Source organism: Ambystoma mexicanum, chromosome 10, assembly GCF_040938575.1.
Source record: "Ambystoma mexicanum isolate Mex_15411 chromosome 10, UKY_AmexF1_1, whole genome shotgun sequence".
Taxonomy (NCBI): domain Eukaryota; kingdom Metazoa; phylum Chordata; class Amphibia; order Caudata; family Ambystomatidae; genus Ambystoma; species Ambystoma mexicanum.
Window position 1 is genome coordinate 1,465,768,956 of NC_090932.1, and position 23,140 is coordinate 1,465,792,095.

Genomic DNA, 23,140 nt, shown 5'->3' on the forward strand with positions numbered 1-23,140 from the left:
GGGGCCGCCCCCCCAGCGACGCCACTGGTTAAATGTGCCCCTCCCTCAGCCCCCAATCGTAAATTGCGTTCCACCCCTCATCTAGGTCAAACAAATGAATGAAAATGGGCGGTAACGTTAATGGAAGGTGTAAGCGCCTTAAGCAGGGCTTTTACATCTTACATTAAAGTTATGCCCCCATAAAAGATGAGCTCCTAGCAGTCCAATTCGATAAGAATGATACCTTAGGCACCCAGCCTAAATTGCAGTTTTAATGTCACAATGAGGGTGCAAAAAATGGTAAGGCCCCTGGGCTGCATAGGTTACCCATTGAATTATTTGAAAACGAACATCAAATAAGGGTGCCCTTTTTAACCGTTCTTTTTACTATGATTAATATATCTGGGTCCATTCCTGCAAGCTGGAGCCATGCAGTAATTGCACCAATTTTAAAGAGCAGGGATAGGCTCTCACCATTTAATTATAGCCTTAGCCCAATAATTGATCGCCTATCAAACATCTATGACAAGATTCCTTTGGGTCACCTAGAGGATTGGATAAGTGAACATCGTATTATTTCGGATGTGTAATTAATCAGGCTTTTGGAAAGGCATGGGGACAACTGACCAGACATTTCGTTTTTATTCGATTTTAACAGATTTGTACATCTTAGGCATAGCACACTTTATATTGATTTTAGAATAGCTTTTGCCAGTGTGGACCACAGCAGCCTTTGGCATGTTCTATCAAACTGGGTGCAGCGTCTAAGCTCTTGGCGCCAATCCAAGTATTACAAATTTCTCCCATGGGTGCTGCAGGATATGGGCATACTAGGGAGCGTCTAGATCATTTCCAATCAATGCCTGCATTAGGCAGGGATACGTTTAAACCCCGATTATTATTTCTGATCAGGGTTTAAACGTATCCCTGCCTAATGCAAACACTAATTGGAAATGATCTAGTCGCTCCCTATTATGTCCATATCTCGCAGCACCCATGGGACCGCGCTGTATAATGCGGTCCATATACATTCTTATAGCCCTGGATTGCTATAAGAATATAACACCTAAATGCTCACACACTTTCTATTGGCGAAATGAAAATTGCCATTTCGCTGTAAACTGATTTTTAAAGGAAGATTGTAGTAAACTCTGGCAAAACCATAGTAATGGACTGCCACGAGACACCCGGTCTCAAATTAAAATGACTTTAAGGTGCTAAAACAAGTTGATTCCTTCAACTATTTGGGAATCCGGTTCAATAGATACGGGAGCTGAGCCCCACAATCCAGTGGTTAGTAGGTGTACAGGTGCTCTTGGTTTAATCGCTTTGGTAAAAGGGATTTAATTGCTGTAGATGTTTACAGAGCCCAAGCACTTTCCGCAGGTCTGTGCAGAAGTGAATTATGGGGTATGCCCAGCTTAATTTATTCAAACCAACAGAGTAAATGTATTAAATGGATCGTTGGGCCCCCAACTAGTACCCCAAAGAATGCATGATTTTGGGAAAGGGGGCTCATGAATATAGATTTAGAAGCAACTATTAGGCCAGTATTATACTGGCTTCGATTACATACAGAAGATGAGCCTCATCCGTGGAAAGCGACTGTTTGAGAGTTACATTCAGTTTGAGTGCATGGCATCCTGTGATTTGGATCCATTAACCTGGTGCACTGTTTTCTACTAACTGTGCTTTAGTCTCATAAAGAGGTAATAACTAAATCTCGTTCATAAAAACAGACCAGTTGTACAAGATCCTGTAACTCCTACTTATCCTATATTTAACATGGGGGGAACCGGGGGGTGAATGCAAGTGCAAACATGTGGAGGTGCGAGGAGAAGGTTGGACGATTACAAACGGCTCACAGGTAATGTGACATTATACATAGAAGTTGTTGAATGACCTATATTGGTGCGAGGAGAAGGTTGGACGATTACAAACGGCTCACAGGTAATGTGACATCATACATAGAAGTTGTTGAATGACCTATACTGAATCATCCTTTTAAAAGCTTACTTTCAGAACAGAACACTTTTCTTGGCAAGAGGACTATCATGCTCTGTGACCAGTCTTCGTGATTTGGGTTTTATAATCTGCTTTCTGGTAACAATGGATCACACCTAAAACCAGGTTTAATCGCTGGAGTAAATCCTACCAGAATGGTTGCAGAGGGACTGTTCGGACAGCAGTAAACCTAGATGAGACTCCGAAATCTTGAAAGTTCACAGCTCTGTAAATTGGTATTTAAACTTTAGATATCCAAAGTCTTCTAGAGCATTTCCATCCAGTACATCCTTTGTATTTGTTGATTCATAAATCACCTTCACCAAAGCGCTGCACAAAAATTATAAATGGCACACATTTTAGGCAAAATAGCAACAGGAATACATTTTATGCAAATAACAGGGGGGTGGGGGGGGAGTCCTAGGAGTCTCTCTGTCAGACATTAGTCCTGGTTATGAGAGACTTACCCAGAGTCTTTAGCTCACTATCTTCCACAGAGGAGAAATATCCAAAACATATCAGTCTTTGTTCTGCCCAGGGGCAATCCATCACCGAAATGCTAGGAAATTCTCCCCTGAACAAGAGTACCAACATCAACCCCAGATACGGGTTTTGGTCTGGTTGGAGCTCATCAGTAGGTTAGAGCAGTGCCTCTCTAAGAATAGTAAGCAAGGGGTCCACGTCTGGGTTCCCCATGTAACTTAGAGTGACCTAGCAGTTCGGGCTGGACTGCCCCTTTTGGGGTAGGACCAAGCCTGATTTGCATATGGTTTTTTCCCCTTCTGTAATGGCTTGGCATGCTGAAAAATGATGGTCTGGAGGGTTTCCCAGAGCTGTGCCTGTGGTTGTGTTTTATTCAAAACCTTCCAGCCATCACCTTTTTGGATTACCAAAGTCACCCCCCCCTCCCCGAGTGGGATGGGTATGCCCAGACGTGGGTCCCGAGTCTGCCAGGCTTAGAGACCCAAGCTACTCCTCACTGATGACGCCTAAGAAGGATGAAACATGTCTGGGGATGCTTGTGGTCTCGTGCAGAAGCGATGTGACCTAGCAGTTCCAGCTGGACTGCCCCTTTTGGGGTAGGACCAACCTGATTTGCATATGGTTTTTCCCCTTCTGTAATGGCTTGGCAGGCTGAAAAATTATGGTCTGTAAGGTTGCCCAGAGCTATGCCCGTGGTTATGATTTATTCACAACCTTCCAGGCATCACCTTTTTGTTTTGCCAAAAGAATACATTATATACATCGAGTTACGGCAGAATAAGAGTAGATGAGCTTTAAGACTACAGCGGAATAAAAAGAATAGGAGAGGATTTATTAAAAAGGGTTAGAGAGTTCCAACGTTTGGGAGTGAGAAACAGCAGAAGCGGGATTGCACACAGAGGTCTGGAAGCTGCCGGAAGAAAATGCTTTTGAGAATGTAAAGTACGAGATGGAACATACATTAAAACAAGGGAAGAGAAATAGGCGAGGGCAAGCCATAAATACTACGAAGAAAATGAAAGACAAGTTGAGATTCAAAGATAAGCCAAGAAATGGAATGGAGAGAAGAAGAGATAAAAGTGTGAGGAGAACGCCAGAAGGGATCAGGAGTAGCAGAGTTAAAGACAGAACAGGGGGGAGCACATTGCTAGGCTGGAAGATCAATTAACAGAGCACAATAGTAATCAAGACAAGAAAAGACAAGCGCTGAGATAAGCGCTTTGGTAGCATGGAAAGAAAGAAAAGACTGCGTTTTACGGACATTATAAACCTGGAAGCAATAAGAATAGAAAATGTTAGAAATGTCCATAGAGAAGGAGAGTGTGGAGTCAAAGATGCCTCAAAGGTTACGAGGGGATGGTGAATAGGGGATAAGAGAGGCAGGACATGTGATAGTAAGGGGAAACAGAGCATTAGGAGTAATTGAAGCAAGGGCCAAGAGAATAGCTGTTTTTGAAGCACTTAGGTAAAGGTTAGAATTCATCCATAATTGGATGAGTAGCAGACAAGCCATACAAATAGTACAGCGAGAGTCTGGTGGGGTAGTGGAAGGCCTTCATAGGGCCTTTAATGAAAAAGTCCCTGGTGGCATAGTGGGTGGAGGAAGGGAAGAGGCCTTTCTGGATGCCTTTATTTATAATGCGTTCTGAATGGCACTGTTACACGATCTCAATGTAATTTGGCCTAGTAAGATCGTGGTCTTGTCTTCCCTTGTTCCCCCCCTTGCCTTGTCACGCCTTGAAGCACTTGTGTATAGGCGGGCGATAAATAAAATATATCACATCATATCATATCAATACAGATTTCCCTGGTAGCCTAGCGGGCGATTTCTATTTGCACAGGGTCCAGCAAAGACATTCTGCCAGAGCCACACTGGTGTTGTAGTGGTGCCGCATCCATCATTGCTGCATCCTGCAGTGCTGTTGCTGGGCATCGCCAGTGTGCGCAGCCTGGCCTTCTTCCCCTTGGCCCTGCTGCTGTGTCCTGGGGTGGCTGCTCCTACTCCATTTTTCCTGCAGCTATCTTCTCTGGCCTGGATGCCGGTGCAGGTAAGTTGGGAAGGGGAGGGGGGCCTGCTGACACTCCTCCGGACAACTGGAGGGTGACTAGTACGGGTTCCCTCCACCGACAGGGCCTGAAAGCAGGCCCTGTCACAAAAGGCAATTAGAAAAACACATCTTGTGAGGTCTGGTTGAAACCAAAAAATTTGTTTTTGAGTTGCACTACAGAAGTGCCCTTAGAATAGGTGGAAAAAAATGAAAGGTGCAAAGACCCTATTTAACTTTGTTTGGACAATTCTTTTATTTTGGAACTGACTGTACTATTGTTGCTTGGAGGAATCCCTACTGGCTCACACATCGCGCAACTCTTGAAGCATTTAGCCTGCCCACGGCCTACACTACCCTAAGAGGTGAATGAGACATACAATTCAGTTGATGCCCGTTTAACCTTTATGGCTGAATCACTGCTGGGCCAATAATACTACAGGGTCAGTATAGCACTTAGAAGCCATTGTTCCCCCTGCACTCATGTTGGGCAATAATCATGTCATCACAAACCAGATGGATCACCTCAATCTGTAAAAGCCAAAAAATCTCCTGTACGAATTAGAGGGGACTTTGAGTACTTCCGAGGAGAATCTGAAGTGATGAGAAGCAGATGAAGAGAAAAAACGGAGCAGTCATCCCGATATGCTTGTATATATTGGTATAGAAAAGAACACTCGATCTTTGGAGTGGTTTGCAGATTTGAGTTTGCCATTTGTCAAGCTCTGAAAGTCTTTAAAGTTTGGCACTTGTGATAAGAAGGAATTGCAGCAGTGGATGAAAAGGCCCTTGCAGGATCAGAACCTAGGAATGGCTAGTTTTCTACAGACACACTGGCAAGAACTGAACTCAATCTCCAAAACTGGTGGCTTTGCTAGAGCAGTAGTCACTTGTTTGGAGAAATTGGCTTCTAAAGTTGTGAGAATTACCACAAGATGTCTCGTACTGGTACGGCTGGCAGCGCAAGGAGTACCACCCTCCTGCAGTATTGTTGTGACCTCATCAGGCTTGAATAGCTTGTCTGGGACTGGAGGATATCTGACCTGGGACTGGTACCTTTCCCCAGCAGAGGTACTAGCTTGCGCATGTGCCCTGTATGAAGCTCCCCTTATCAAACGATTGAGGTCCTCTACAATAGTGGTGGCAAAGCATCACACCGTCATCCAAAGTGTGCAAACTGTTTCGGCATTGCAACCAGTAAGGAAGTCCACTTACCTATGTCTGATAGCTTGCAGTCTCTAATGAAACGGCCCCTTCTGTACATCAATTGGACACTCATCCTCACCAACCTGGGTTACTCTGGCACAGACGATACTGGTGCTTACCCAAAGAAAGTTATTAGGCACAACAAACGCTTTTTGGCGGCTGAGCTGCGTAAATCGGCCACACCATGAATTCATTGAACATGGTGGTGACCAGAAATTAGCAGAGGAGATATGAATGTCAATTTAGAGTATCCGATCAATAAAAGGAAACCTAACAAACACTCACACTGGGAGGACAATAACAGCAAAGTACACATGTCCACATCCTTGAATAGGGGACTGACGCAGCCAAAATGCATTTTACCGTTCCTAGGCAAGACAAAAATACTAGTAAGATATGGCAGGCCCTCTGCACAATTCATATCTCAGGAGGATAGCTCAGGGGCAGCGTGCTCGCCTTGGAAGCAAGACAACACGGAGCAACACAGGTACAATCCCCGGGTCTGCGCTTAGAAACGTCTGGGTATTTAGCGCGTTATAAATAACCTATAATATCATAAAGAGACTTCCATTTTGGCGGCCTCCCACTGGTGCAGGCAATTTCAGACAAGTGGGAAAGGAAGAAGCAGCATATATTTTTTGTAAAATCATCGTTTTCTGCAACATCAACTTTTTTTATCTTTATCGTTTAGGATTATACATACATCTTCCATTTTATTTTCAGTGTTGGGTTGCCAGCAGTACCCACCTAAGCAAAGGACTGCATAGAAAACTAGCATAACAATAATTTCTCATTCAGGTCATATGGCTAATGTCAAGGTGTACTTACAGTTGGTGGCTTGAAGGCAGAAAATGCTTGGATTAACTTGGTCAACAAACTGTACAACTCTTTCAGGGACAACTTTACTCATATTCATTGAATACAGAACTACTCTTTGGCTGCAAAGCTGACTGTCTTCGCTGCAAAGAAAAGAGAGTAGTTAGGAAGACGAAATCCATTGTAAATTGTTTTGAGCAGATACCAGGGTATAGGCATTGGAGTGATGAGCAGACATTCTATCCAGAGTTAATCATCCATTACAATTAGACAATCAAATACTATGCAAGATAGTTTTAAGTGATTCTTATTAGAGTGCCTATTCCTGGAATAAGTGTTCAGTCTTATGTTCCAGATGGCCTGCAAATCACTCCGAATCTAGAGGGCAATTCAAGGTTCTTTATTGAAGGTTTGTTTCCCCCATAGGCCTGTCCTCTCTCTCCCTGGTAACCTGTGGGATTCCATCACTAACCCAGGTGTCCGTAATCCCACGTTATTGCCCCAGATAGGTAATCCCTACTGCCTAAGGGCTATTTTAAGGGTTCCCTAAATGCAGGGTCACCAACTCCCCAGGGACTTCCTAAATGTCCCTACTCTCACCAAGGGTTATTCTTCTAATGGGAATTGAGATTGTGCCTTACACCTGCTCTGTTAGGTTCAGCTAAATTCACTCACTCCCATTCTTACTACCTTTCTTCTACTCCCTCTTCCTACTCCTCCCTCCACTCCGCTGTTACTCTGGTAATTCACTCCTCCTAGCGCTCACCTCTGCCCTATGATAGAACCACTCCTCCTTCTCCTCTACTCCCTCTTTATACTATGAGGCTCCATCTCCTTCCTACTTCCCTCCTCTGACTATAGTCCTCCTCCCACTACTACACAAACACCCTTTTTCGACTCCATACCAGTCATTTCACATTCACCTCTTACACTAACTTCTACTTACTGGTCACACAGCCACACACACAAACTGCAGAACCACTTTCACTCCTAAACCAGTACCTCACCCGTTGCCTAAATCTTCACCACAAGCCGCTGCGTCCTCCTACTGGTCTCTTGGTCCTCCTCTATCTACTCTGCTAACCTCACCTGAATAACTCAATTGCCTGCTTCCTCTCTTTTCCCTTATACTTCCCCTTTCCTGTGTTTGGCCAACTCTCCCAGCCCAATCCAGTTTGTTCCTTTCCTCATGAAGCGTGCAGAAATGATAATCTAAATGCAGGGGTTAGGCCCAGTCCCCCTTCTCTGTTCGGGCCTGCCAAAGAGGATTGCTGGCTGCAAAAGCAGGTCAAGGGCAGAATCTGTATGCTGGTGCCCAACTGCACAGAGGTTTTGGTGAATCTCTTTTGGGAGTGAAGATACTGTTCTCATGTTGAACCGTGGAGGCCTCTGAGGGGAGGGCTGGCCTTGCCGAAGACCTCTGGTCTCTCCGTGGGACTTCTTACACTTCTGCGTCAGCTTTCTGCTCTCTCTCACCCTCAGTCGGGTAGTGGTAACCCACCTTCCGGTGGTGTGTGGCAACGCTCCACCAATGTTCCCTCTGGTCGCCTTGTTCCTTGGCCCTGTCTGACCTTCACCTTTAGTTACCAGCTTTTCTGGTTTTCTCATTATTGAGGCTGGTCCCTGCTCTGTGAAGAAAAGAGAACAACTGTGGCCAGTTTTATTTCCAGAGGTAAGGCAGGTGTGATACATGGTCTGCAAAAAAACCATTGTGGCACCATGGGAGTGTTAGGGTCTTGGTTCTTGCCCCCTCCCACTAGGACCTAGTTTTTCTTGTACATTTTCCACCCATATCTGGGACGGATTCTCCTCGCTCCTTGACAAGACCAGGTTGCTGTCCTTGTCACACTTATACAAGAAAGATCTTAAAATCCATAACAGTGAAGCATCATATTAGGATAAGTGGGATCCAAACATATATATATACGCACATACACATACACACGCCAGGGGCAGTACTACAGTAAGCGTCGTATATACTTTATCCACAGTCACGTGAGAACCAGAGGATATACAATCAATCCACGTTTTGTTTTTTGTCAGCAGGCCTCTTAATCTTCACAAGCATATACAAACATGAGAATAAAAAGATCAATGCATTCCATCAAGCTCAGTGTGTTGACGAAATTGGGTGCTATACCCACAAATACAAGTACTCAATACAGGTAAGTGTAGGAATATGAAAGCGTGGGCAGGTGGAGGTTTTGGGGGAGCATACTAACAAAGAAAACCCCTTCAGTACCCGGAGTTAATGGCAACCAGTAGCAGAGCCGGCTTTATTTGATTGCAATGCAAGGAAACAAATGAAATAGTAATGCCATCTGACAAAGTCGATCCTCTAACCAGGATTCAACACACGGTTATAGGTTCCTCAACTACATTAAAATGACTAGTGCGACAAATCGCTGAATTCCGTCACTTCTCCCCAGGGAGGAGCCTTTCCCTGCTAGGCTATGGAGGTGCGCCCGCTCCCCAATAGCTTCACTAGGGGTAGAGGCAAGTGGGACCTCACCGGGAGAGACTTTCCCTCTGGGTGCAAGGATTCTCGTTCTTATGAGGAACCCCTTAGGCAACATATCAGTAACCCACCTTCAAAAACATCTAGTGAAAGAAGATATGAAGAATCAACCGGGATTATCGACCCAGCCATTTAAGAGAGGTAGCAATACTTTGAGTGTCTCAAACATCAATAATCAAACTAACTCGGGAAGTTGGCAAGACAGAAAAGTTTTATTTGCAATTGTCTAGTACAGGGAGTACAACGGACATCAACGGACGTCGTACAGCATGATCTCTAAGCATTTCATTAAAAACATGGGTTATGTAGTAAAAACTCATTGCTGATGTCAATCTACGTAGTAAACTACAAATGTCAGGTTGCTTGATTGTCGTGAAGAGTATTAAAACCTCCGTCCCCAAGTACCACAGAGAGAGAATACAAGATTACTCCCTATGCGATCATTGAGGCCACAGGTGGGTAGTTCTTGAAGCCCGGAACCACAGAAATGTTGAAACCCAAGGTAGCTGTAAAGGAAAACCTTTATTAGCAATCAAATGAGCACAGTACAAGCAAACAAGCAGAATAAAGAGCAGGGCTTACCTAAGCTAATGGGTGAGGAAACCCAGAATCCTATGATGGTTGATAATTCCGTCGAGAGGCACGTGAGTTGGTTTCCCCGATAACAATAGGGAGAAGAACTGCAAGCTGAGTTAAAACCCAACTTGCCCTCCTGTAACTTGATGAAACGAAAGGACCAAAATCCAAAGTACTTGGTAACGTAATGCAGTGAAGAGGAAAAATGCCAAGTCCAATTAGGGTAATCCAAGACAGTCCAAAAAGCGTTCCGAGTTCAAGATGATCCAGCAAACAAAGCCAAAAGACGTGAGCAAAGCAAATCCGAAAACAGTCCAAGAATCAAGAGCCGTGAAACACAATGTATCCAAACGTCATACAGAGTTCTCCAAAGAACAGCTGCGAAGCGCAGACATGCGGAAGTTCAGCGCTTAAGTAGTGGAGGCTTCCGCGTCACCTGATCCGCGAGTGAGACGGATGAACGCGTCACGTGACCCGCAGACGTGACATGTGAGCGTTGTTTTGATCTCAATGGTCTCCATGATCGCAGAAATTACTTTCTGCGCGCAGCATCCTGTAGCCGGCGCCTGCAAGCTCCCTCCTGCAGACGCCATGGCAGACGCCAGTGAAGGAACGGGTAACCCTTGATTCTGCATATGTGGCCCTTGGGGTAAACCCGCTCACGTGACACTCGTCCACTGTGAGTGACAGGGAATGGAAACCTGACTGGGGTAACTGGTGCATTGTGAATGTTGCCTGTCCTAGACAGAGTGTGAGTATTGTCTAACCTAGATGCTTGTGAAATAGGGACAGAATGAGGCGACAGCGTGACAGAGCTCCCCCCAAAGGCCCACGACCCCGTGGGCACAACGGATTGTCCCTATGGAAACGGGAAACCAAACGAGGGGCATGAACATCACCCGTGGGAATCCATGAGCGCTGCTCTGGGCCATAACCCTTCCAATATACTAGGTACTGCAAACCCCCTTTGAAGAAACGAGAACCCAGAATAGCAGACACTTCAAAGACACCCGGGGAGGAAGGGGAAATCGGAGCCCCAGGGGAACGGAGACGGGTAGGACCAGGGCAAGGTTTGAGAAGAGAGACATGAAAGACAGGGTGAAGCCGCCATGAAACCGGGTCTCGAAGGCGATAGGCCACGGCGTTGATCACCCGGGAGAGCACAAAAGGACCAACGAAGCGGGGCAACAACTTGCGGCAACCCTGTAGATGTAGATGGTGAGAAGAAAGCCAAACTCTATCCCCCACAGCAAACGAAGGGGCCACAGAACGCTTCCGGTCCGCGGCAGCCTTCATGGAATCCTGGGCTTCTTTGAGGTGCAGCAAGGTCTGCGCGTGGACAGCCGAGATGACTCTGATGCAAGAAGAGGCAGCCGGATTACCAGAAAGCGAGAAATCCGGAATGGGCAGGATTTTAGGGTGCTGACCATACAAGACATAGAAGGGAGAGAAACCAGTGGAGGAGTGCACCGCGTTGTTATAGGCGAATTCCGCCATATGCAAGATGCGAAACCAGGACTGTTGATGGTGGAGAGTCAGACAACGCAGGTACTGCTCCATGGTTTGATTAACCCTCTCGGTCTGTCCATCCGGCTCAGGACGGTAGGCCGAAGAGTAACGTGAATTGATCCCCACTAATCTAGTCAAGGCACGCCAGAAACGAGAAGTGAACTGAGGACCCCTGTCGGACACCAATACTGATGGTAAACCAAAAAGGCATACGATGGACTTGAAAAACAATCCTGCCAGAACAGGAGCAGAGGGAATGCCCGGGCATGGTATAAAACGTGCCATTTTGGTGAATGAGTTTACCACAACCCAGATGGAATCAAAACCCTGAACCCTGGGAAGGTCCGTCACGAAATCCATCGTCACGGTATGCCAAGGCCTCGGGTGTATGGGTAGAGGCTGCAGAAGACCCAACGGGCGTCCTTTCCTATGTTTGGATTGGGCACAAACAGAGCAAGTGTTAACATAGCATTCCACATCCCTTCTCATGGAAGGCCACCAACGTTGTAGAAGCGAAAGTGTTCTTCGCTGACCAGGATGTGCATGAACAGGGAGATCATGGGACCATTCAAGAGCCAGATTGCGAACATCAGTGGTAGGTAGAAACAACTTGTTCTGAAAGAAAGCCAGACTGTCTTGTAATACCAAATCCCAATCTGGAAGTAAGGACGGGTGAGTGGAAACCCACTTACGGACCATATCCAGCAGAGTCAGAGAAGGAGTACAAAGACATATAACATGTTTCTTATCTAGCAGGGTCTCGGGATAGACTGGCAATGAAACCCCCCCACAGGAGAGCGAGACAAAGCATCAGCCTTTCCATGAATGGTACCAGGACGATGCGTGATCTGGAAATCGTAAGCGGCAAAAAACAGATGCCACCTGACATGTCTGCTATTTGAGCAATTTAGAGATGCTAGATCGCGAAGATTCTGATGGTCCGAGAAGACCGTCACCCGATGTTTTGCACCCAGGAGATGGTGACGCCAGACTTGGAAAGCTTCTTTAACAGCCAGAAGTTCTTTTTCGGTCACCGTATATAGTGACACTCTGTGGGTGTAAACATCCGGGAATGAAAGGCGACTGGATGCAAACGTCCAGTAGAGAAACACTCTTGAGATAGTATTGCCCCTAAGGCGAACGAGGACGCGTCCGCCTCAACTATAAAAGGGAGATCATTGTCAGGGTGTTGGAGGACAGGAGCAGTGGTAAACGCAGCTTTTAGGGTATCAAATGCAAGCTGTTGATCATTGGACCAATTGAATGGAACTTGAGGACTGGTCAAAAGAGTAAGAGGTGCTGCTATGGAGGAAAATCCAGAAATGAACCTTCTATAATAGCTTGCAAAACCCAAAAAAGACTGCAATGCTTTAAGGTTGGTGGGAACCGGCCACTCCAATACTGCCTTGACTTTGGCATGGTTCATAATCAGACCATCAGGAGTGATGTGGAACCCTAAAAATTCAATGTTGTCAGTGTGGAATTGACATTTTTTGGGTTTTGCAAAAAGGGAGAACATGCGTAAACGTTTTAGTACCTCCCTTACGTGTCGGGTGTGTTCCTCTTGAGAACGTGAAAAAATGAGAACGTCATCCAGATAGACCACCATGAATACATCTAGAATATTGCTAAATATTTCATTCATGAAGCGCTAGAATGTAGCAGGCGCATTGCAAAGGCCGAAAGGCAGGACCAAATATTCATATAACCCGTAACGAGTGCAAAAGGCCGTTTTCCACTCATCACCCATTCTCACACGTACTAGATTATACGCACCCCTGAGATCCAACTTAGTGTATACTGAAGCATGCGTGAGGCGATCTAATAGGGGCAGGATGAGAGGTATAGGATACCTATCCTTTTTGGTGATGGCATTTAGGCGTTGGTAGTCAACACATGGGCGAAGGTCTCCCTCCTTCTTTGGGACAAAGAAGATGGGGCTGGCGGCTGGAGATGAAGATGGACGTATGTGACCCTTACGTAGGGACTCTTGAATGTAAGCTTTCAAGGTTTGTTCCTCAGTGGGAGATAGCGAATAAATGCGACCCTTTGGGACTACAGAACCTGGTAGTAATTCAATAGGGCAATCGTACAACATATGAGGAGGAAGGACTTCCGATGATCCCTTATCAAAGACGTCCAGGTAGTCCCGATAGGGCTCCGGAATTGTCTCTGCTACAAGACCAACAATGTGCGTGTCTGCCAAGGGGACGGAAGGAGGTTCCAAAGTGAGTTGTGAAAAAGTGCTGAGGAGTTGGGCTGGAGTGCTCTCAGTAGGAGGTGTTGTAAGGCAAAACTCCTGGCAAACTTCTGACTCAAAAAACACAAAACCTGTCTCCCAATTGATCAAAGGGTTATGCAGACGCAACCAAGGAATGCCTAAAATAAAGCCGTATTGGGGCATGGAGATCAGGTCAAAACTAATGGTTTCTTTGTGGTTAGTTTGTATGACCAAAGTGAGAGGTGCTGTCTGCTGTTTAACTGGGCCAGAAACTAACAAACTCCCATCTATGGTCTGTACCGGTTCTGGTCGGAACTTGGTGATAAGAGGGAGATTTAGTGTGTGGGCCATATTGATATCGATGTAATTACCAGTGGCACCAGAGTCGATGATGACAGTTACTGAATGTGAGACCTCAATACTGGGTTGTAACAATGCATGTACCATCACAGGTCTGATGGTGCAAAACGCAGGCATCTGGTCTGGAGAGTCACATATAGCGCTCGAACCCACCCCCGGATCTATGGTCAAGCTGCCCGAAAACCCTGAGATTTAGCCTTTGGGCAACGTGGACATTCTTTCACAAAGTGACCAATCAACCCACAATAATAGCAAGCATTGTCCACCCTCCTGCGCTCCCTTTCCGTGGAAGTTAAAGGACTACGTAGACCTCCCACTTGCATAGGTTCTGAAGCAGACTGAGAATGAGAGGATCCTGCAGAAGGGATAGAACCAGAAAACCCAGCTTCAGCTTTCCGTTCTGAGCATCTGGCATCGACCTGGAGAGCCAGATCCACTAAATCGGGGAAAGCTGTGGGCAAGGAAGGAACTACTGATAATGCATCTTTCATAGTGTTGTTCAAACCCTTGTAGAACACCACGGCCCTCTTGCTCTCAGGCCATGAAGTCTCGGCTGACAGTTGGTTGAATTTTGTGATATAATCAATGAGTGTTCCCCTGCCTTGATGTAATTCTAACAGTTCTAGATCCCTGGATTGGGCTTTGTGGCGGGTGTCAAAGACACATGACATTTCTGTCACCAGGAGGTCAAAGTCGTATAATGCCGGGTTATTGTTCTCAAGAAGTGGGTTGGCCCAGGCAGCGGCTGTACCAGATAAATGTGTTAACAGAAAGGCAGCCTTAGAAGTAGGATCGGGGAAGGAGGTAGGTCGACACAGAAAGTGTAACTTGCACTGATTTATAAATGTGCGATACTTGGTGGGATCCCCCTGGAATCTTTCAGGTGCAGCTAATGGGAAAGGAGTGGGTAGAATCACGGGAGCAGGAGTGGCCGGGCCTGGGGCCTGGGGAACTGGGGCAGGTGATGCCGCGTCCCCGAACTCTGCATTTGCAGGTAATGGGTTGCGGGAACTCTGAATAGCATCTAAGCGCTGGTGAAGGGCTGTGGTGGCTGCAGCCATGTCAGCTCTTAGTACTGTGATCGCTTGAATCATAGCTGCCATGAGGGTCGCCCGTGGCACCCTGCATAATTTGCACGACAAAGAATGGCTTCACAGTCTGTCAGGTTGCTTGATTGTCGTGAAGAGTATTAAACCCTCCATCCCCAAGTACCACAGAGAGAGAATACAAGATTACTCCCTATGCGATCATTGAGGCCACAGGTGGGTAGTTCTTGAAGCCCGGAACCACGGAAATGTTGAAACCCAAGGTAGCTGTAAAGGAAAACCTTTATTAGCAATCAAATGAGCACAGTACAAGCAAACAAGCAGAATAAAGAGCAGGGCTTACCTAAGCTAATGGGTGAGGAAACCCAGAATCCTATGATGGTTGATAATTCCGTCGAGAGGCACGTGAGTTGGTTTCCCCGATGACAATAGGGAGAAGAACTGTAAGCTGGGTTAAAACCCAACTTGCCCTCCTGTAACTTGATGAAACGAAAGGACCAAAATCCAAAGTACTTGGTAACGTAATGCAGTGAAGAGGAAAAATGGCAAGTCCAATTAGGTTAATCCAAGACAGTCCAAAAAGCGTTCCGAGGTCAAGATGATCCAGCAAACAAAGCCAAAAGACGTGAGCAAAGCAAATCCGAAAACAGTCCAAGAATCAAGAGCCGTGAAACACAAGGTATCCAAACGCCGTACAGAGTCCTCCAAAGAACAGCTGTGAAGCGCAGACGTGCGGAAGTTCAGCGCTTAAGTAGTGGAGGCTTCCGCATCACCTGATCCGCGAGTGAGACGGATGAACGCGTCACGTGACACGCAGACGCGACACGTGAGCGTTGTTTTGAACTCAATGGTCTCCATGATCGCGGAAATGACTTTCTGCGCGCAGCATCCTGTAGCCGGCGCCTGCGAGCTCCCTCCTGCAGACGCCATGGCAGACGCCAGTGAAGGAACGGGGAACCCTTGAGTCTGCATATGTGGCCCTTGGGGTAAACCCGCTCACGTGACACTCGTCCACTGTGAGTGACAGGGAATGGAAACCTGGCTGGGGTAACTGGTGCATTGTGAATGTTGCCTGTCCTAGATAGAGTGTGAGTATTGTCTGACCTAGATGCTTGTGAAATAGGGACAGAATGAGGGGACAGCGTGACAACAAATACCTATTGGAGAAAGTGATTGGGTCTACAGGGACATCTAGTTATACGTTCCATACTTGTCTATGAGAGTGATAGGGTCTTTAACATCAGGTGGGGCAACTAAGCCCTCCCCTTAAATAGGTCACTATGAACGTCAAATATACAACATCCCAATGGCTACAAAAACTATAGGGCTCCTTACTACATGGCCCTCTATAATTGGTTGGCACCCTTACATCAGTCGGTACTTTCCCACATACACCAGCAGCATGCAGGCTGGCATCCACGTGCTGGTGGGTTGTTCTTGACCATAGCTTCCCACCAATTAGCATTTCATCTATCATCCCCTCTTGTGGTCTGTACGTCAATTAAGGCTTTGAACTCCGCCTTGGAAATGTTCCTTGCTCTCGAGAATACGAGTGTGTATAGCATGCTCCGACTTCCTGCATACGTGTGGTTCGTCACGATTGGCCATTTCCAGCCATCCACGTGACTCAAGACCATGATTTTGAGCTCTGGTGTATTTAAAATACTATTTAATGAACCTCTGACGTGTTCATTGTTCTCGTGCCCGTCTTCTGAACAGGAGTTTGTTCTTTCACACGTGTGTAGCTACTGTCTGATAATTCCAGCCTAGAGCGGCCTTGGCTTCTTGGTGCTGATCCAGCCGCGGCCTTGTTAATTCACCTCTGTAATTCAGTTGCTTTTCAGCTGCGACACACTGGAAAAGCCTTCTTTTTCTGGTCCAGCTCTGCTAAAATGTGTAGTGGAATCATCCATAGTTCACTCGCTCATATATATTTTGGTGCATGCCGCAATCTATTCACTACATAGCTAGCCTCAAGAATACTTTGTCTGCTTGCGTTTCTTTGCATCTGTACACGTGTAAAATGACTTGATATCTTCATCACTTTTGTAACAAACATCTTCATCTCAATCCTGAAATGCTACTTATATTTGATACTTTATTGATGCTTGTAGTATATCTATGTTCTCTTGTCTCAGCATCTTTTCTGGGTGCGTCAGTCTTGCTTCATATGATGTCACCGATATGCACTTTTGCTCACTTTTCACACTTCTTCTGGTATCTCATTCAAATGGTCATCATATTGTTGTGTATGCAGGTATGGTTTTCGCAATGGGAACCTTGCTTCCAGGATTCTCCTTGGTATTGGTATCTTCACTGGCACTGCAAGTGTTTCACATTCCGGTTGCCAGCATATGGGCAACATGGGTGTGATGCTTGTGGTGGGGGTACTTGGCTCCTTCTCTACAAGAACAAACCAGAATCTGTTATGGTCAGCCAGATGTGAACAAGAAAATAGTGTATTTCTAAAGACACTCCCGTCCCCTGCACACAATTAAAGCTGATACAAAATCAGTCAAGACAGTGTTTAAATTTTTACAATAATGTAATGAATTTGTACACAAAAAAAGTAAACAAAACTCATTGAATCCAGAAACTTCTGGTTAACATTTGAATGTAAATGAACAGGAAAAATTTGTAACGCCCATCATAAAACAAAGGAGTATATATATATAATATTCTTGTGATGAAATGAAGATGAAATGAAGATTCAAAGCTCCACGGGTTTCGGAGAACACCCCCTTCCTCAGGAACGAAGTGATCTGTAATCATACATAATCTGTAATCATACATATATATAAAGAATCCATCAGTTGAATTTTTAAACGTTATTTTCCAAAAAACAGAGAAATCACTAAACAATCACATAAAGTATTCGCAAAGGTAGATTTTAAAAAAGCATGCCGAAGCTGACAACGTATACTAGCATGGGTCTGATTCATATTGTGATACACAAACATCTCAATGCAGAATGTGACCAAACATACATTTGGTGTGACTCCAAAAAATTTAACTAGAAGGGAAACATGATTGAACTCAAACGAATAAATAATGTAAGAAAACAAAAACTTGGAATGTACCTTGTTTGCTAAAACGGAGTAGTTAATTTTTCCAAAGATGCTGATTTCACAGACTTTGTCTAGATAGTGTATACAGTGAAACCCCTAAAAGGTGAGTACCAAGTGTTGTGTCAAATCTGAGGTAACCCGTACCCAAATATGATCGACAAGGAGCTGTACAAGAAAGATACAGAAGGCAATTGATTAACCCTAACTGGGAGCGGAGTAGAAAAATGAAACCACTCATATCTGAATGGAGCGCTTACCTAAGTAGCTTAAGTCTGTTGTTACTAGGCAATGGTCCAACAATGATGTTCTTTGATGGGATGCTTACACCCTGTAAATATCACACCAACCACTTGGCAAACCTATACAGATATGCGCATGCCTTAACAGTGCGGAGTACAGCATTAAATGTGCACAAAAGTTTTGGAATGCTAGTAAGGGACAGTAAACAAAAATACCATCACCATACACAGGTATTTAAGATGAAACATTAGACACAAACACTGTCAATTGTGATCCCCTGTAGTGGATCGAAAAGATGGCACACAGCCGTCCCATTAACCACTAGAATAATTTCTAGGACTGAAATTATACCACATAGGTTATATTAGTATCCACAAATACACACGAAAAATTAAGAATCTAATTGAGCCAACAGGAATTATACCGCATGGGTTATATTAGTATCCACCAATGCACACAGGCATTGAAGAGTCTAACCTGCCCACAAGTACTCATTACGGTAACATTACAACATATATACCAAATGACTATGTAGAAAATACACACTCCTCCCACTGTAAGCATGTATTAGTTAAAATTAAAGTACACTGTTCCGAAGCAAACAATACAAAGCAAAATACATAGTTCTTACCTAAACAGGTACACACGGCCTCCGTGACTCGTGACTGCTAGCTACGGCATACAGAACACTAAGCGCTGTCTACTTTGAATGCACTAGGAAAGTATTTCCCGTCACGTGACCAATGCAGGTGACGTGACCGCATCCAAGCGTGCAGCAACTAAGACTAGACTAGACCGATACACAACGTGGAGCGCTGTAGACATATTCTCAGTTACTAGTAAACTGAATGATGCGTTCAATGCAGAGAGGAGGGGCGGGGTAACGACCCCACAATGTAATGATCGCGTAATATGTAAACACAGAAGCATAGGTACCCCAATCAGTAAACTGAGGGAAATACCAAAAAATCATAAAAGGGAGTGGAAATAAAAAGTCAAGTCAGAAAAATAACCGCAAGCAGAGGTGGAAAAAAACACTGTAAGGGAAAAAATGAAAAAATAGGTGACGATGAGTAGATGGAGTGAAGACAAGAATTTAAACAAGAACAATTAAAAACAGACCTGAAAAAAGCAATGAACAACTGAGCAAACTATCTGCACCCAAAAAGGGACCTAATCTAGGGTCACAAAGACCTGTATTCAATATACACCAAAGGATCCTTTAAAGAACTAGATATGTAAACCACAAAGGTTTAAATATTGTAGTAAACAAAAAAATGAATAAATGAAAAAAATGAATACTTGCCTCCTATAACCTAAACTAAACAAGAAACTATAGGTGCACTGAGAAATAAAAAATGAAGTCAAACCATACATAGCATGTACGGACACACATGTAGTTAACCAAACGAGCCAAGATGCCTCAATATGTCAATTTCAAAATTGTTCAAATGCCCATATCAGGAAAGTCATCTTATATAAAACAGTTAAGTGAAAAGTCCCTTTGGTGATATTGTGTCTGAGGAATCTATCCAAAACATCTTCCTTTGTGCAAGGGTACTCATATAGTCACCTCCACTGTAGGGTCTCTTAACGACTTCCAAAATGGTACATCTAATCTGTGCAATGGTGTGACGTGCTGCTGTAAAGTGTCTTGCGACAGGAGATTTCTCATTCTTGCAGCAAATGTTTGATTTGTGCTCCGTCCACCTCTCCCTGGCAGATCTTGCAGTTTGTCCAATGTACATAAGGCCACATGGGCACTTGATACTGTAAATAACCCCAGTTGACCGAGAGGTAGCAACATTTTTCAGTTACATTTTTTTCCCTGTGTGAGGATGTCTTATATAATCTCCTTTAACCACATTATTGCAGTGGCTACACGTTAAGCAGGGGAATGTACCCTTTTTCTTAGTGGCTAATGTCAATTGAGTTTGTTTAGGGCCACGTTCTGCCTTGACTACCTTGTCTCTCAGATTGGTGCCTCTTTTGTATAACATCATTGGTGGTCGTGGGAACAGTTCTAGCAATGTTGGATCGTGATGTAGGATGGACCAATGTGTTTGGACAATTCTTTTGATGTGAAGACTCTGTCTGGAATACTTGGAGATATGTAATATTGTGGTGTTTTCCTTTTTTGGTTTTGGGGTTAATAATTGCTCTCTCATGATAGGCAGTTGTAGTCTGTTACCCAGACAAGACTGAACTCATCATCCTTGGTTCCACCTCAAACCTAACCAAACTAGACCACAATTACACCAACTTCATCATAGACGGGAACCCAATCAAGGTAGCCAAAGAAGTGAAAACTTTAGGAATATACCTCGACTCCTCCCTAACCTTCCACAAACAGGTCAGCTCTCTGGCATCCTCCACGGCCTACACATGTAAGCTTATAAGAGCAGCCAAACCCTTCTTATCCACCCAGAGCTGCATTACACTAGCCAGAGCCCTTGTATTATCTAAGTTGGACTATTGTAATGCCCTCTGCGTAGGAGCCAGCAAGCAAGTCACCAACAAAATTCAGACGCTACAAAACAAAGCTCTCAGAGCAGCGCTCAGCATTCCCAGGAGAGAACACATCTCCAAAATCAGGAAATCCCATAACTGGCTCAACACCTCAGACAAAATCCTGCTTAAAGTAGCCTAACTCACAAATGCCTAAACAACGCTGCCCCACGCTACCTAGTAGACAGAATATGCAAATATACCCCCCAACAGACCTACCAGACCTTCCAACGCAAACCTGCTCATAGTTCCCAGGTTCAAACGTACCAAAATGGGTGGCAACAGCTTCCAGGTGAAAGCATCCCAACACTGGAACACCCTACCACCATCCCTCAGGATACCACAAACCTATACACACTTTAGACGCAACTATATCCAGTGGATAAAGAACAAGGACCACTAATACTTCTAACCCACCACACTGCTGCAATCCTGTAAAGAATGTTTATTTGTAAATTTGTAAAATATCTGCCTTTCTGTAAACCTGTACATTTTTTCTTTTTGCCTCCATTGTCATACTGTAACACTGTAATGTATAAACAACCTGTAACCAAGCTTTGAATAACCATGCTGCTCATGCGCCCTCATACCCTCGGGTCTGGTGCGCAATACAAATGAATAAACTAAACTAAACATGGGCCTCCTCAACGGTTTCCTTCGGATACCCTCTGGAGGTAAATTTCTTTGTCAATGCCATGAATTCATCCTGTAGAACCTCAGCATCCGTGGTTATTCTCTTTAGGCACATGATTTGACTGTATGGTAGACTGGCCATCATTGACTTAGAGTGGAAACTCGCTAAACTATTGAAATCTGTAGGCTTGTGGTACAGTGATGTTCTAATTTGATTGTCAATGATCTCCAACTGTACGTCGAAAAAATGCAGTGTTGGATCCCCCATATCTAGGGTAAATGTAATGCGTGTATGTACGGTATTAAAGTAACTGAAGAACTCTTCCAGTTCTTTTTTGGAGCCACACCAGACCCCAAAAATATCATCACTGTACCTTTTCCAAACTATGATCTTGGATGACCATTCAGATTTGTCCAACACATGCAATTTCTCAAACCAGTACATATAGATGTTTGCATATGCTGGGGCCATTGCTGACCCCATGGATGTACCTGATACTTGTGCAAAGTACTCTTGTTGGTACCTGAAAAAGCTGTTATGAAGGATTATAGTGATGAATTCAATGACTGTGGGTCACATTGCATTTTGTTAGTTTGCAATAACAACCATTCTACAGCCTCAATCCCCTCCTGGTGCGGGATAGAGGTGTACAGGCTACAAACATCCATAGAAATTAGAATACAATCTGATGACAAACAAGACATTTCTTTCACATTTAAGAGAAAGTCGGCGGTATCTCTCAAGTATGTCGGTATTGATTGTACCAACGGTTGTAGAATCTTGTCAACATATTTAGATAGTGGGTCTAAAATACTATTGGTGCCTGCAACAATAGGCCTTGATGGGGGATGGTGTTTATCCTTATGAATTTTAGGAAGCCCATATAAGACAGGAATTATAGGGTATTTTTTCAACAGAAAAGATCTTGCTTTAACGTTAATCCAGTCATTATCAAAAGCTTTGTTGACAAAGTCTTAAATTGTCGACCTAATTTGTGGAGTGGGGTCCCCGTCTAGCCTTAGGTATGTAGTGTTGTCATCAAGCATGGATCTGCACTGGGAGTGGTAAAAGGTGGAGTCTATTACCACAACAGCTCCACCCTTGTCTGCTGGTTTAATCGTCAATTCTAGATCTTTTGCCAACGATTCCAATTCCTTCAGTTGGAAAGCCTTAAGATTGAATGGAACCCTTGAGTGGAAGTTAATCTTCTTCAAATTGTTTTCAACTTTAAACTTAAACATATTTATTACGGGGTTATCAATTGGAGGGTTAAACAAGCTTTTAGGTTTCATCTCAAGCTGGTCATCCATGTCTTCCCACACTGTGTCCTGCATTTGTGTTGCAAAAAACAGTTTAAGCTTAATTTTACGTAACAATAGGTGAAGATTTACTTTTTCATCAAATAATGTGGAATTGGAAGTCGGAACAAAGGAAAGACCTTTATGTAGGATATCCAATTGGTTCTCAGTTGGAACTCTGTTGGAGATATTTACCACAATTGTTTCCATCATTTGTTTTTCTTTTTGGATCTTGTGTCCACGTCGGGTCTTTTTTCTAAAAAAGGAGGTGCTGTTGGAGATCCTGAGGTATTGGGTAGTGATCCTCCAACTTCTTCTGTCTATTTGTTCTCTGGTGGTTGTCGTGCCGGTACATTTTTGCTTGGTATGGGATCACCTATACTACCTTCACTGGTATTTTCCGAACCCAATGAGGTCGTCGAGGATTAGGGAATCTGTTCTTATTTCTTTGAGCATAGAATTCCTGCCAGGAATATACTAAGTCGTTATGGTAATCAAAGGTATCCCTTCTGAACTTACATTGTTCAATGTCCTGTTTGTAAAACGAATGTTTTTGATTAATGTCTTCTAGACTAACTTTCAAGTCTTGTTCAGATTTAAGTTTGCTCAGTTGATTAGTTAAGTCTGCA

The 23,140-nt window shown here is 44.4% G+C and overlaps 1 protein-coding gene across 1 annotated transcript in view; it reads right to left on the reverse strand.

Moving 5' to 3' along the window:
• TCTN1 (tectonic family member 1) overlaps nucleotides 1-23,140 on the reverse strand; it is a 535,977-nt gene that overhangs the window by 386,051 nt on the left and 126,786 nt on the right. Inside the window, exon 3 of the mRNA XM_069619544.1 lies at nucleotides 6,546-6,676. Coding sequence (XP_069475645.1) covers nucleotides 6,546-6,676 — 131 coding nt within the window. The remainder of the gene's footprint in view (nucleotides 1-6,545; nucleotides 6,677-23,140) is intronic.